Raw genomic sequence first — 14,130 nt, 5'->3', positions numbered from 1 at the left:
TTATTAAAAGTTTTTTTTCCTTCTTTTGCCTGTCCCCATCACTGCTAGTAAATTTTTTTATAATTTGCTCTAACATTTTGCACAGTGCTTCCTTACTTGGAAATCTCCAGCTGATACTGACGATCATGGAGGTGATGAAGATGGTGACAGGGAGCTTCTGTTCTCTCCCAGGCCCTGTGTTGGCTGCTTTACACACATCGCCTCCTCCCTCAAAGGAGGGATGGGTTCTGCTCCATTTCACAGACGAGGAAAACAAGAGTCTGAGACTAAACAGATTGTATAAGATGGGATTGCTAGTAGGTACATGAGCTAGTTAGGTTTAGTTAGCTCCAGGCTCAGATTTTCCCTCCTATCAAATCACTATGCCTCTTCCTTCCCTGAAAATAATTCTTAAAGCACATGATTTTTTATTTAGACTGCAAATTGTGCTGAGAGTCTTTTTAGAGGTATATTTACCTCTCTTCTTTCCCTGAAAAGATACCTTTCTATAAATGTTACTTATTCAAAAAAATATATGTATTAAGCACTTCCTTTATAGCATGTATAGTATATTACCAAGTGCTTAGAATTTTAAACTCTTCAGATGTTCTAGGCAGATGCCCAGAATAACATTGAGGGGGAAAAAGCCATTATGAGGGGAACGCAGCTTCAGCCTAAGTTGGAAAAGCTTATGCTTTTCTGAGTGTTGGAAATTAAAAACAAAAACTGTATATTGACATATGTAATAGCCTAGTGAGTTACTCACTTCATTTATATTTATGGCATTTATAATTTCTCCAGTCACTAGTAGAATATAAAAGAACAGATTTATAGTGTGTTAAATTTCTTTAGGTCCAGACTAATTGTTTTATAGCCCTTCACAAGATAAGACTCGTATCATTTCAAGGAAGCTCTGGTTTAGTATCTTGTTCTCAGTCTTAGTTTCATAATCTAGTGTATTTGAGAAGTAAGTGTTTCCCCCCCCTTGCCTTAGTCACGTTCAGCTGAGTTTTAGTATGCTATTTAAAATTTTGTTGGACATGTTTGGGATCGCATGTACACCCGTGGTGGATTCATGTCAATGTATGGCAAAACCAATACAGTATTATAAAGTAAAATAAAGTAAAAATAAAAAGTTAAAAAAAAATTTTGTTGGAGACTAAGTCATTAAAAAAAGTATATTAAAAACAAAAAATTATAGCACTGTAGTTGTTCAGATGCCTGAGCTCTTAGAATAATGTTTTTTTTTAAAAAAAAATCATGTAATATATAATTAATAAGCTTTAATTTGAACATTGACTATAGTAGTTTGTTGACAACTATATGCAGGAATGCTTTGCTTTATAGAAGTGTAGTAGTTACTAAATGGGTATATGTAAATTAGACTGCATAAAAAGTTCTAAATGTGTTAAGATTATAAACATAAAATGCATAAGTGCTAGAAAAATAAAGGTTTATTTTTTAATCTTGAGTCAGGGAGATTTTCTATGTGCCACGTGAAAGCTAGAGTCTTTAAAGAAAAGAAAAAGATTGATAGACTATTTCTGATTCATCAAAATACCATGAACTAAGTGACAAGACTAATGATAGGGAAAAGTACTTGAAATACAACTGAAAGGGTTAACGTAAAAGCTCTTAAGTTCAATTCAGTCACTCAGTCGTGTCCTACTCTTTGTGACCCCATGGACTGCAGCACGCTAGGCCTCCCTGTTCATCACCAACTCTCGGAGCTTACTCAAACTCAAGTCCTTTGAGTCGCTGATGCCATCCAACCATCTTATCCTCTGTCATCCCCTTCTCCTCCCATCTTCAGTCTTTCCTAGCATCAGGGTCTTTTCCAATGAGTCAGTTCTTCGCATCAGGTGACCAAAGTGTTGGAGTTTCACCTTCAGCATCAGTCCTTCCAATGAATATTCAGGACTGATCTCCTTTAGGATGGACTGGTTGGATCTCCTTGCAGTCCAAGGGACTCTCAAGAGTCTTCTCCAACACCACAGTTCAAAAGCATCAATTCTTCGGCGCTCACCTTTCTTTATAGTCCAAGTCTCACATCCGTACATGACTACTGGAAAAACCATAGCTTTGACTAGATGGACCTTTGTTGGCAAAGTAATGTCTCTGCTTTTTAATAAGCTGTTTAGGTTGGTCATAGCTTTCTTCCAAGGAGAAAAGTTCTTATAAATAAAAGCTTTTATAAATCAAGAAAAAATAAATGAACGACTCAGGAGAAATATGGGTAAAGAAAATAAACAGAGCTTACAAAACAAATGTAGACAACCAGTAAACATATAAAACTAATTTGTCTCAGTAATCAAAGATTCAGATTTAGACAGGCTGTAATTTTTTACCAACTAGGTGGACAGAGAGTCAGGAAAACACACCACACTTAGCGTTTCAAACCCAGGGGATTTGTTACAGGGAATTGGTTGACCAGATGTTGAGAAGCTGAAGGTGCACGAAGGGAATGCTGAAGTAACCCAGCGATTAAAAACTGTATGAAGAAGCTTCTATCACCAGGGCTGGAGAGAGGAAAGGGAAGAGGTGATATTACCAGAACTTAGGGTTTCCTGAGGGGACTTCAAGGCTGGTGTAGGGAGCAGCAGAAGAGCTTGGAGCCATGGGTGGTTGTGTGTTGCTGCTACTGGAGGGGCATCAGCAAGAGCAGTCCCCTCTCCCACTGTCCTCCCACCTCTTGTGTACCCCCAGTACCACCCATTAGCAGGACATGCCCAGGCTGGCAAGGAAGTCTAGGAAATAATGTCACAGCGTCTCAGGGCTGAAAACAAAAGAGGTGCTAGTGAGGAATATTAGATAATTTAGGTCTTTGGATACAGTATTGGTTGAATTCAACCTTTGGGGAAGACAGTTTACTAATATCTGTAAAAATGTTAAATGTGAATTTTCTTCTTATTGAAGCCTATGGTAAGAAATCTATAGAAATGCTAGCCAAAGTGTGGAGAAGTATACGTATATGATGTTTCATTGGGATATTTTACATAGTTTCAAAAATCAGAAATAGCCTAAATGTCCATCATTAGAGGATTGGCTAACTATATTGTGTTATTTTTACATATAGTGAGAAATGTTACCACTACAAATTAGAGTCTTATTGATAATACCCTGTATTATCATACATAGTGATGAAAGCAATATCATACATGGTCTAACATTCTTTCAAATTAAAGAGTCACAGTATTGAAGCCGGCAAGGTTTTTCAGCTGCCACAGACGTAAGTTTAGGTAATAAGTACACAATTTCACCTGTTGTAGTTTGTTTTTTCTCTCAACAGTTATGAATGCAGGGATGAGGAAATATTTCCTACAAGCCAATGATCAGCAGGACCTAGTAGAATGGGTGAATGTGTTGAACAAAGCTATTAAAATTACAGTAAGTATATGTATTTTTTTGTGTGAAAAAAATTTATTATCTTTACGTGATCTTAACAGATTTTACAGTATACCTACTGAGTGTCCGTAGCTTACCAACAGTTTATCCCAGAGTTCCTCAAAGTTTATTTAAAAGACAGGTTATAATATGAATGCTTTTTCTTGTTTTAATACATGGTAACGATTGGCCCTTAAAAATCAGCCCATTGATGCCTTTTTAACCCATTGTGTACCTAATAAAGGTCTGTATTACTGTAGATTTTAACTGCTGTTTACACTAGTGTCTCTAAGGGAAAATGCAGGTAGAGTTCTACCTTTCAGATATGTTTCCCCCTGCTCCCCGCAGGGAAGATTAAAAGACTTTTTGCCACCTACCCAGGGAATAGAAATGGCGTTCTGTCTGCCTCTTAAGCCATGACTGGGACTGGTCGTAGGTAGGTAGGAGTTGAAGATAGGAGCAGGACAAGACAGTGAAGGGCTTAGAAAAGACTTCAGGGGTGGGGGCTGCTCTGAAGAATGAAGAACTGTAATAGCCAGAGGGTCCTGCCCACGTGGCCCTTGGGGATTTGTCTCAGGCTTGAAACTTTTTGCCACACTGTTTTTCCCCTCCAGTTCCTGGGCACTCATTTTCTTGTGCTGCAGTTTCCTGCTTCCAACTCAGGCTTCTCTTCTTGGTTTTCTGATCAACATTAATATGTATTGTTTGTCTAGTGTGCCAGGCCTTGCACTGAAGGTTTTACCTAAAGCACCTGAAAAAGTAAGGCTTAGAAGGATCGAGTGACATTTATAGGTTTGATAGCTGTTAAGTTGTGGAGCTGTGAGCCACACCATCTGCTTGACTCTGCAGCCTAACTCTGAAGCTCAGTGCCTCACTGCTTCCTGAAAGAATGAGCCTCCATCCTTCTTCTCTGACCCCTGAAGCAGAACACAGATTTCTGGGAGAGTTTAGTACTGCTGCTGCGGAGCAAGTGACGGGAACTGTTCCCTGATGAAGCCTCTCCTTCCCTTTCCCCTCTTACACACTGGTGGAGAGGCGCACACTGCAGGCCCATATGGGAAGGATAGGGAAGGAGGTCCTGGGTGAGGCTATGTAAATGGAAGGGTGTTTTTACTAAAATGAGATTATTTACTGACCCAATATGACTTACTCTTTAAAAACATATGCTCTGACACTCAGCGTATGTTTGTTTCTATTTAAATGAATAAGCCATATTTATCTCATAACACAATAAAGAGTTAATATAACTAAAGCTGTTCTCAGAGTTAGGTCAATTTTTTTGGGTCTTGCACCAGAACAGCTTGTTACCACATGACAGAAAACACCCACGCACGGCATCTGATCTGTGCATGAAGCAGAAGTTATTTTAGGTTTGTGCAGTTTCAGGAAAGCAATTTTAAAAAAACTGATGCAGAAGTTCATTTTCTTAAAAGGCTTTAACTGATTGTTTTTGACTCTTTGCAAATATTCCCTATTTGGGAAATTTTTTGTAAAGACAATATGTACTAATTTCACTGAAGTAATTCTTTTTTTTTTTTTTTTTTTTTTTTTACAATTTGCAATGAGCAGCAGCATTAGTTTCTTAGTGCTTTAAGAAAAAGTAGTGAATTGAATGGTCTCAGACTTTTTACCATTTGGGAGGTCTTTTGAATTGCTATCTAATTTATTAATTGTCTGAAACTGTCTTATACAAGTGACACTTTAAGCTTACTCGAATGGGTAATGTGTCAAAGTATGTGGATTCTTAAATAGCTTTTGTGGTTTTGCAGCTGTTGTTGAAAGTTTTATAGTTTAAAGATGAATCTATTGTATATGTGTTTTTATAATTCACATTTAAAAAATATAAATTTAAGATATAGAGATCTGTGCTTATCAACAAAGTGGTTATAACTATGTTAAATTGAGTATAGAATCGGTATCACTTAGTAAAAATTGGTTTTATATAGGTACACATTAACTCATAGGATAGCAATGAAAGAATTTCCCATGCTTTAATAAGAAACATTTTATTTCACTGTTCTTTAAAAAAAAAATCTTACCAGTGTTAATTCCATATGCATTTAAGTGCAGAAGCTTTAACCTGGTGTACTTCCCTATGGAAGTTGCTGGTAATTTACATGTAGATTTCTTTGTAAATTTCAAGTTTCTATTTTAATATATGTGTAGTTTACCTTTCTGTGGAATCACTCCAAGTGACCTTTGGTAAACTGTGTAATTTAGTAGTCTGCTGAGTACAATGTAATATATAAACTTGAAAGTTTTGGAAATTCAAAATTAGGTTTTGGAAGTATATGGTTTCAGAATAGAAGTGATTAGAGGACAGTGGGTAAGGGAATGGTGATTATTTGTCTTCTTATTAATTATGGTACCATGCCATTTTAATGGACCATCCTCTAGCATCATAGTTCATGGCTTTCCTCACTGATGAATTCTGTGTGACTGTGTGTTGGTGGCTGTCATTAAAACAATTTTACCCTTACTTACAAAAAAGAGAGAAAGAGCAATAGTAGAGAAACCAAGAAGCAAGAGAGTTCCAGAAAAACATCTGCTTTATTGACTATGCCAAAGCCTTTGACTGTGTGGATCACAACAAACTGGAAAATTCTTTTTTTTTTTTTTGGAAAATTCTTAAAGAGATGGGAATACCAGACCACCTGACCTGCCTCCTGAGAAATCTATATGCAGGTCAGGAAGCAACAGTTAGAACTGGACATGGAACAACAGACTGGTTCCAAATAGGAAAAGGAGTCCATCAAGGCTATATGTTGTCACCCTGCTTATTTAACTTATATGCAGAGTATATCAAAAGAAACGCTGGGCTGGAGGAAACACAAGCTGGAATGAAGATTGCTGGGAGAAATATCAATAACCTCAGATATGCAGATAACACCACGTTATGGCAGAAAGTGAAGAAGAGCTAAAGAGCCTCTTGATGAACGTGAAAGAGGCGAGTGAAAAAGTTGGCTTAAAACTCAACATTCAGAAATCTAAGATCATGGCATTCGATCCCATCACTTCATGGGAAATAGATGGGGAAACAGTGTCAGACTTTCTTTTGGGGGGCTCCAAAATCACTGCAGATGGTGACTGCAGCCATGAAATAAAAGACGCTTGCTCCTTGAAAGCAAAGTTATGACCAACCTAGACAGCATGTTAAAAAGCAGAGACATTAGTTTGCCAACGATGGTCCATCTAGTCAAGGCTATGATTTTTCCAGTGGTTCATGTATGGATGTGAGAGTTGGACTATAAAGAAAGCTGAGTACCAAAGAAATGATGCTTTTGAACTGTGGTGTTGGAGAAGACTCTTGAGAGTCCCTTAAACTGCAAGGGATCCAACCAGTCCATCCTAAAGGAAATCAGTCCTGAATATTTATAGGAAGGACTGATGTTGAAGCTGAAACTCCAGTACTTTGGCCACCTGATGCAAAGAACTGACTCATTGGAAGAAAACCCTGATGCTGGGAAAGATTGAAGGCAGGAGGAGAAGGGGATGACAGAGGATGAGATAGTTGGATGGCATCACCAACTCAATGGACATGAATTTGAGTAAACTCTGGGAGTTGGTAATGGACAGGGAGGCCTGGTGTGCTGCAGTCCGTGGGGTTGCAAAGAGTTGGACACGACTGAGCAACTGAACTGAACTGAGAGGAACCAGCCTTGAAGGAAGTATTGATGACTAGAATTTGGAAAGTCAACTTTCAAAGTACACTTTCAACTATTTATATTGATAACTATAAATATGGTGGGGCTGGTCCCCTGTTTGATTATTAAGGAATATCCAAGATGCATATGGCATATTCTTATATAGAAACCTACTATTTTTAAAAATAGTGTCTTTTCCCATTTGTAGGTTTTGATTAAAAAAATCAGTATTTGATTTTAATCTAAAAATAGGTATTTTGAACTTATGGCTAAACTTCCACAGTTTTTTTTTTTTTTTTCCATTTTAATTGGCAGCTGGGAGTAGATAGGATAACCTGAATACAGGACTTCTTTCTTACCAAGATGGTGTATATATGTAATCCAAAGTGTAAGACTTTATACTTGTGTTTTTCAGCCTGCAGGTAGAGCCCTCAGAAAAGTCCTAACATCCAGGAGTTTGTTCTTGAATGTTTTAGGTTTCAGTCTTCAGGCTTGCCATTTTGTTCATCTCTTCTCTAGTCATTTTTACCTTTTCTTTTTCTGCTGTTAGAATTTCCTATCATTAGGATCATGTGCAGATGCTTGCCAAAAATACATGCAAATCTCTCGCAGAAAAACCATCACAACAATCAGGGATGGGAAGCAGGGAAGAGGGGATAAGCAGTCAGCAGTGAAACCAAGAATGTTCAGTGTCTGACATTTCCCATCTGTCTAGTGAGGTCACTTTTCTGATTCTTATTACAAGTTGCCTGACTGGTTTTTTTTGGTTCTGAAAATGTGTTTATTTTAATGACTGCCTTGAGAGCTAGCTTTTCATTCAGCATTTTTAAGGGAGTTACTATATTCATGAGTATTTTGCTTATATTTTTCTTCCCTTAGAAATGTTAGCAATTTAGATAATTTTGATTGTAAAATGCAATTCTAAGTCAGTTGTTGAACTATAACATTGGACTTATGCTGCTGTACTTAGCATTCTGTTATAAGGATAAATGAGAAACAGTGGGTTTAATGGTATAGGCAAGGGTTTTTTAATATACTATCATTTCTAGAAGAAAAATGAAAAAAAACAATGTAAATTTTAGTATATTTTTAGGGAGATATTAAAGGTATTTTCTTAGGAAATTCTCACATATGACTAAACCCTCAACTTCTTAAAATAGGGAGTAGCCACTTTTCGTATGGGTCACCTTTAAGCAGCACATTGCAGCTAATACAAATGTTGGAGAGCTAATTCTCTCTCTGGTTTCAAATTCTTCTAGTACATTTTTCTGTTCTTATGGCTAACATGGCCACATTTTCTCTGTCAGAATAATTGAAGCAGATGATGCTCTTCACTAGAAAACACTGGGACTTCCTTAGCAGATCTGGGTATAGTGTTTCTGGGTATAGTGAACTTCATATAGCCCTTTCTCTCTTAAGTATTTTTGCAGATCTTGGCAAGTAAAATTCTGTCTGTAGTCATAGTGTCTTTAAAAAGCTCTCCAAAACGTGCAACCTCTTAGATAAAATCTCTTAGAAGAATTCAGGAAACTTTCCCCTCCAGAGTTCATTTCTCTCCCCTGTCCTTCTTATTTCCTTCATTCTTTTGTTCCTGCCCATGACTGGTATTATAGTTTAATTATGGATGAGAGAGTGGAGGGTTGGCCTAAGGCCTGGGGAGAAAGCCATTAGGGGAACATCTAAAGAGACGGATCCCCTGTCCTCGGGATGTTGCACAGTCTTGGGCAGGAGTGGAGGGACGGGAGAGTTAACAGCACAGAGCTGTGATCCATTCTCGAGTGCTCTGATAAAGTGGGGATGTCGTTACAGTGGTTAAATGAGAAAGAGAGTTATACAAGCTGAGCTAGAGCGTGGACCAGCCAGGATCTGGATTTACATTCCCTGATGCCTCTTGAGCCTGTTTTCTTACTGCTGTGGTGATGCTCCTCCTATGCACAGGATTGACAGGAGGATTAAAAGGGAAAATATATGAAATAGTACCTGCCCAAGTAAGCACATGGTAAATGATGGCTGTGTCATAAATACTGTAAAAGAAAAATCAGTATGAAAACTTAAAGGGTTATATATATATATGATTTTTACATATACCAGTTGTATACAGACTTATGATTGGTTGGAAATTCTGTGATAAAAGAGGATCTCAGGTAATGCTCTTTGCAAAATGATTCATGAAGTTAACTGTTTTAGGTCCCAAAGCCGTTAGACTCACAGCCTCATCCTGATAACCCAAGTCGCCAAGGCGAATGTGGAAAGAAGCAGGTCTCTTACAGAACTGACATTGTTGGTGGTGTGCCCATCATTACCCCAACTCAGGTAAGAAATCAGTTCTTCTATTGTGTGATGGTTTAGCTACTGCATATTGATTTTTGTATTGTTATCAAAAGTCAAATGGTACATCTTTATTGAATAAATGCAGTAATTAAAACATAAAACTTTTATACTTATTTCAGAAGTATGTTTTTATTGTAAAAAATCTGGAAAGCATAGGTAAACAGCATTTAACACTTTACATGTTTTCTTCTGAGCCTTTCTTCTAGGCCCTTTTGCCCCCTAGAAATGGAAATACTTTGTAAACTGCTTTTTTTTTTTCCCTTAGGTCTGAAACATTTTCTAAGTCACCAAAAATTATTTCACATCGTTTATCATGACTATGTGGTAGTCTTATTCCTAATCACCCAAACGTGGTAGTGACCCAAGTGCCCTTTATGGGTAATTTAGCCAATGGGACGTCCAAACCGTGACATTACTGCTCTCAGTGAGACGGGTCGAACAATTGGTACAAGGACCAACCTGAATGAATTCCCAGGAGAATAATACAGAGTGGCAAATGCCAATCTCAAAAGCCCACCTACTGTATGATTCCATTTGTATTAAATCCTCTAAATATCAGAACAATAAGGATGGAAAACAGATTAGTGGGGGCCAAGCAGTTGGGGATGGAGGCTCTAAAGAGGCAGCCTGAGGGAGCCTTGTGGTGGTGAACACTTCTGTGCTGTGGTGGTGGCGGAAACACAGATCTGGTAATAAAAGTGCCTAGAATGATACATGCGCAGAGACAGGTGAGTGCGTGTGAAACAGGGGAGATGTGGGCAAGGTCTGTGACATGTTTCAGTGTCTGTTTTGATAATGTGCCATAGAGTAGTTTTCCCTGTTTGGAGAAACTGGTTGAAGGGCACACAAGACCTCCTGTACATTATGTTTTTAAAACTTCCTGTGAATATTTATAATTATTTCAAATTAGAAAGTTAAACCGCAGCATCCCCTACAAAAAAAAAAAAGTGCTGGTGGCAAGACTTTTGCAGAAAAAGAGAGAGAGAAATTGGTTTTAATCAATGTTGTTAAAGGTTATGATTAAGTATCTCAAATTAATTAGAAAATACTTGAAGATCTGTTTTCCTGACTAATGGATTTTAAGATTGCTGGGATAACAGCATGAACTGCAAGTATGCTTTTAAGCTAAACAAGCAAGAAAAAGACTTTATTTTGCTTCATTCTAGAAAGAAGAAGTAAATGAATGTGGTGAAACTATTGACAGAAATAATTTGAAGCGGTCACAAAGCCATCTTCCTTACTTCACTCCTAAACCACCTTCAGATAGTGCAGTTATCAAAGCTGGATATTGTGTAAAACAAGGAGCAGTGGTGAGTAGTTTAACACAGTATGTGAAATAATGAAAAATGAGTATGCCTTAGCAAACTGTCAACATACACATGGTTTGCTTTGTTTTGTGAAAGACCAGCTTGCTGACCAGGAGTCAGGAGAGGGCCATAGGGGTTATTCTGTGTTCAAAACTCAGTGCTATTATTTTCTTGGTCTGTAGGCGGCTAGGTAAGTTAATGCCCATTACAACTAACCTGCAATTTTAAGTGAGCTTTCCTAACAATTTAAATTTATTCCAGGAAGGGTTTCTGTTGATTTTTTTACCCCCTTGGGAGTGGGTCAGGGAAAGGGAACTGTAGTAGGGAGATGGCAGAAAAGGAGGGCAAGGAGGGTGGGGTGTGGATCACTTACTTGGTACAGGGTTGGGCTGACCCAAGTTGAAAATGCTGAGACCTTGGGTTACTGAGTTAACATTTCAGGCTCTCAGTTTTTGTTTTTGTATTTTTTGGTGTGTGTGTATGTAGAAAATCGTATTATAAAGCCTACCATCCAGAAGGTTTTTTGAAAGAAGTAGATGAGAGAGCTCACAGCATAGCACCTTGTCATTAGTAAGAGCTGTTACTGGTTGGCCCAGATAACAGATCGGTGATAAGAAACTGTGGAAAGAGCAAGCACATTTGCCAGTATTGTTTCAGTTCCAAAGTACCCTTCTAAAATATGAACTAAATCTATAGATTTTCATGAGAAAATAAACTTCAAAGTTCTCAAATAAAGTTTAAAATTAAAAAAATATATATTACTTAAATATCTACTGGCAGTTCTGCTTGATCTTCTATAATAACTTCTGGCAAATCTGATGAGCTCAGGCCAACCAAGGCAAGTTCTTTCACTCCTAATTGTTTGACCCTCTTTAGGCTACAGGAAATGAAGGTGAAAGCTGAAGGTTTTTCATTCTTGCATGTCTGTAGATCAAATCAGAATTCTCATCAGGCTGTGTGTTAATTAGGCCTCTTAAGGAGACATTGTGTTAATTAGGCCTCTTAAGGAGACATTCCTTTCTGTTGTACTCTTAAATCCAAAATATTGACCCTTAGAAAATCTGAAGTGCTTTCACAAAAACTATATTTCATTGACAAAAAATGTTTATACAGAGTAGGTTCACTTTCTTAAACATGTTACTTTACTAGTTAGTATTATAAAGTACCTGTTGAGGATTCATGCATTTTATAGATGAAGAAGCTTGATATAGTTTAATAACATTTCCTGTGCTTGCTGTTGAACTCTTGACAGGCTTTACTTTGTTGGGGGTGGAGGGGGTAGGGGAGTGCTTTCTTTTTTTTTAACTTTCAGAGCATCAAAAATGTAAGACTATATTATAAAATCATATAATAAGAGCTAAAAGCCAAGCACCAAAGTTGAATTAGAAGTTCAAGGCCTGAGTAGCAAAAGAGATGAAATTTCCTGTATCTCTTCTTCTAAGGGAGGGTGGTGAGGTTTTCCGGTGCTTGACATTTCTGATTGTGGGTTCATATCAGAAGAATTAAGTGGTTATTAACATTTGACATCTTAGAATCAGAAGTCTCATGTCTGTGTTCATCTCTGGTAGATGAAAAACTGGAAGAGAAGATATTTTCAGTTGGATGAAAACACAATAGGCTACTTCAAATCTGAACTGGTATGTTGCTTTATCATAAATGTTGCTTTAAAGAGGTTTTAGAAGTGTTACACTGTGGTAATTATATAATTTCTTGTCCTGTTTTCTATTTTTAAAATAATTAAATTCTTTTTTTTGGAGATATATGCAGTTCAGTGTATTTTGTTGTGATGCTTTTGGTTAACGGTATTTTCGTTCAATACATCTTAGGTAAAAAGAGAGTACCTTCAAAGGCATTCTACTCTGAAAGAATTAAAAACTTCGGAACCCCTCAGTCTATACATTTCCTGTAAAGGGGCCGTGTAGGAAATGGGAGAAAGTTCACATTTGACCCTCTGTATTTCTGCCTTCTCTTCCCTGCCCTCCCTTGACATTTTCTCTTCCTATTTCAGATTGACTCTTTTGTTTCTTCACATAAGATGTTTTTGTCCCATCTGAAGGTAGAATCAAAGATTAAAGTTCTCTCTTTCACTTGTTTGAGTAGCATCCTTATTTAAAATACTCTTGTCAGGTGATCTGTGTTCTGCAGTAGATTGTTGGATAAATTGAACGCAGTTCTACCTCTTCTCTGACGGACATTTGACAGAAGAACCATATGCCTTGATGACGGCATGGAGCAGCACTGTCCAGGTGGACTTTGCACTGATAGAGATGTTCTGCCATCTGCCTTGGCCAGAGCTAGTGGCACCTGTGGCTGTAAAATACAGCTGGAAATACGGCCACTGTGACTGAGGATCCTGACTGTATTTAATTTTAAAGTTAAAACTGGCCATATTTAGTGTTCTTTTAATTCAAATAGTTAGGCAGAGCTAGTGACTCCTCGTGGACAACAGAGCACTGGAGAATAGGAAGGGCATGTTTTAAGGTTCATCTCAGGTGTCTCTTCCTCTGAACAACTTGTATGCCTTTCCTTTACACATGTGGTACCCGATGCCCACCTCGGGCATAGCACGTCCCACTGTGGTTTGTTACTGTGTACATATTTGTCTTTATCAGTTAACTGCACAAGCTTCTTGAAGGCAAAGATTCTCTTTTGGAACCTTTTATCATCACAGCGCCTGGTACTTAGAAAATAATCAACAATTATTTTTGAATGAACTGAAAAATGGCATAGCATAACAGGAATAGCCATTTTAGCTTGGGACCCTTTTTTAGACTTCAAAATCTAAGAGTCTTAGCTGGAAGCAGTAGCTACTTGGTTCAAAAAGTACCAGCCTTGGTGTCTCAGAAGCTGTACTTGTGCTTAGTTTGATTATTTTCTTAGTGCTGCATAAAATAATGGTATGTCTTAAACTCAGTGGTATGTCATTTTCAGTGAAATACAGTATAGTATTTCATGAAATGTTTAATACTGTGAATACTATGCCAACTGGGAACTAGTTATGTCATACTTGAATCTTGTATCTGGTTTTGTAGCCTTAGTTGAGGTAATTAGTATATATAATCCTGTTTGCTCAGGTGAATAATAGTGCATGTATTCTAGGATTGTAGAAAGTGACACATTTAAAACCCAGCACATTTAAAGTCCTGCCACTTAGTACGTGTTTAATAAACTGTGTTTTTTAAAATGATAAATTTAACTCAGAAGCTGGCTATTTACTACTCTGGTCCCTTCTATATGAAAAAAAGAAGTACTCTGAGGAAGTACTCACTGGGTCCATAGCGGTTCATCGAGGAAAAGATGGATGGTTATTGGCTTTTTTTTTTTTTTTTTCCCTTTTTTTAAATTTTAAAATAAGCTTACATTATCATTTAGGACATCAGTAATGTGAACATGGGTTATATGTCAGTTTCCTTGTTTCAAACCACAGTGGATATAAGGTTATAATATTTTTGCCCTTCTAATGCTAGATGGTTCAAGTAGGTAGA

The 14,130-nt window shown here is 37.5% G+C and overlaps 1 protein-coding gene across 6 annotated transcripts in view; it reads left to right on the top strand.

Moving 5' to 3' along the window:
• The window catches only part of PLEKHA1 (pleckstrin homology domain containing A1), a 56,068-nt gene that overhangs the window by 34,213 nt on the left and 7,725 nt on the right, over positions 1-14,130 (top strand). For all 6 annotated transcript variants that reach the window (XM_018041423.1, XM_018041424.1, XM_018041422.1 and 3 more), the window contains exons 5-8: positions 3,269-3,366; positions 9,195-9,320; positions 10,505-10,648; positions 12,214-12,282. In XM_018041423.1, coding sequence (XP_017896912.1) covers positions 3,269-3,366; positions 9,195-9,320; positions 10,505-10,648; positions 12,214-12,282 — 437 coding nt within the window. The remainder of the gene's footprint in view (positions 1-3,268; positions 3,367-9,194; positions 9,321-10,504; positions 10,649-12,213; positions 12,283-14,130) is intronic.

Source organism: Capra hircus, chromosome 26 (assembly GCF_001704415.2).
Source record: "Capra hircus breed San Clemente chromosome 26, ASM170441v1, whole genome shotgun sequence".
NCBI lineage: Eukaryota > Metazoa > Chordata > Mammalia > Artiodactyla > Bovidae > Capra > Capra hircus.
This window is presented reverse-complemented; position numbering and strand designations above follow the sequence as displayed.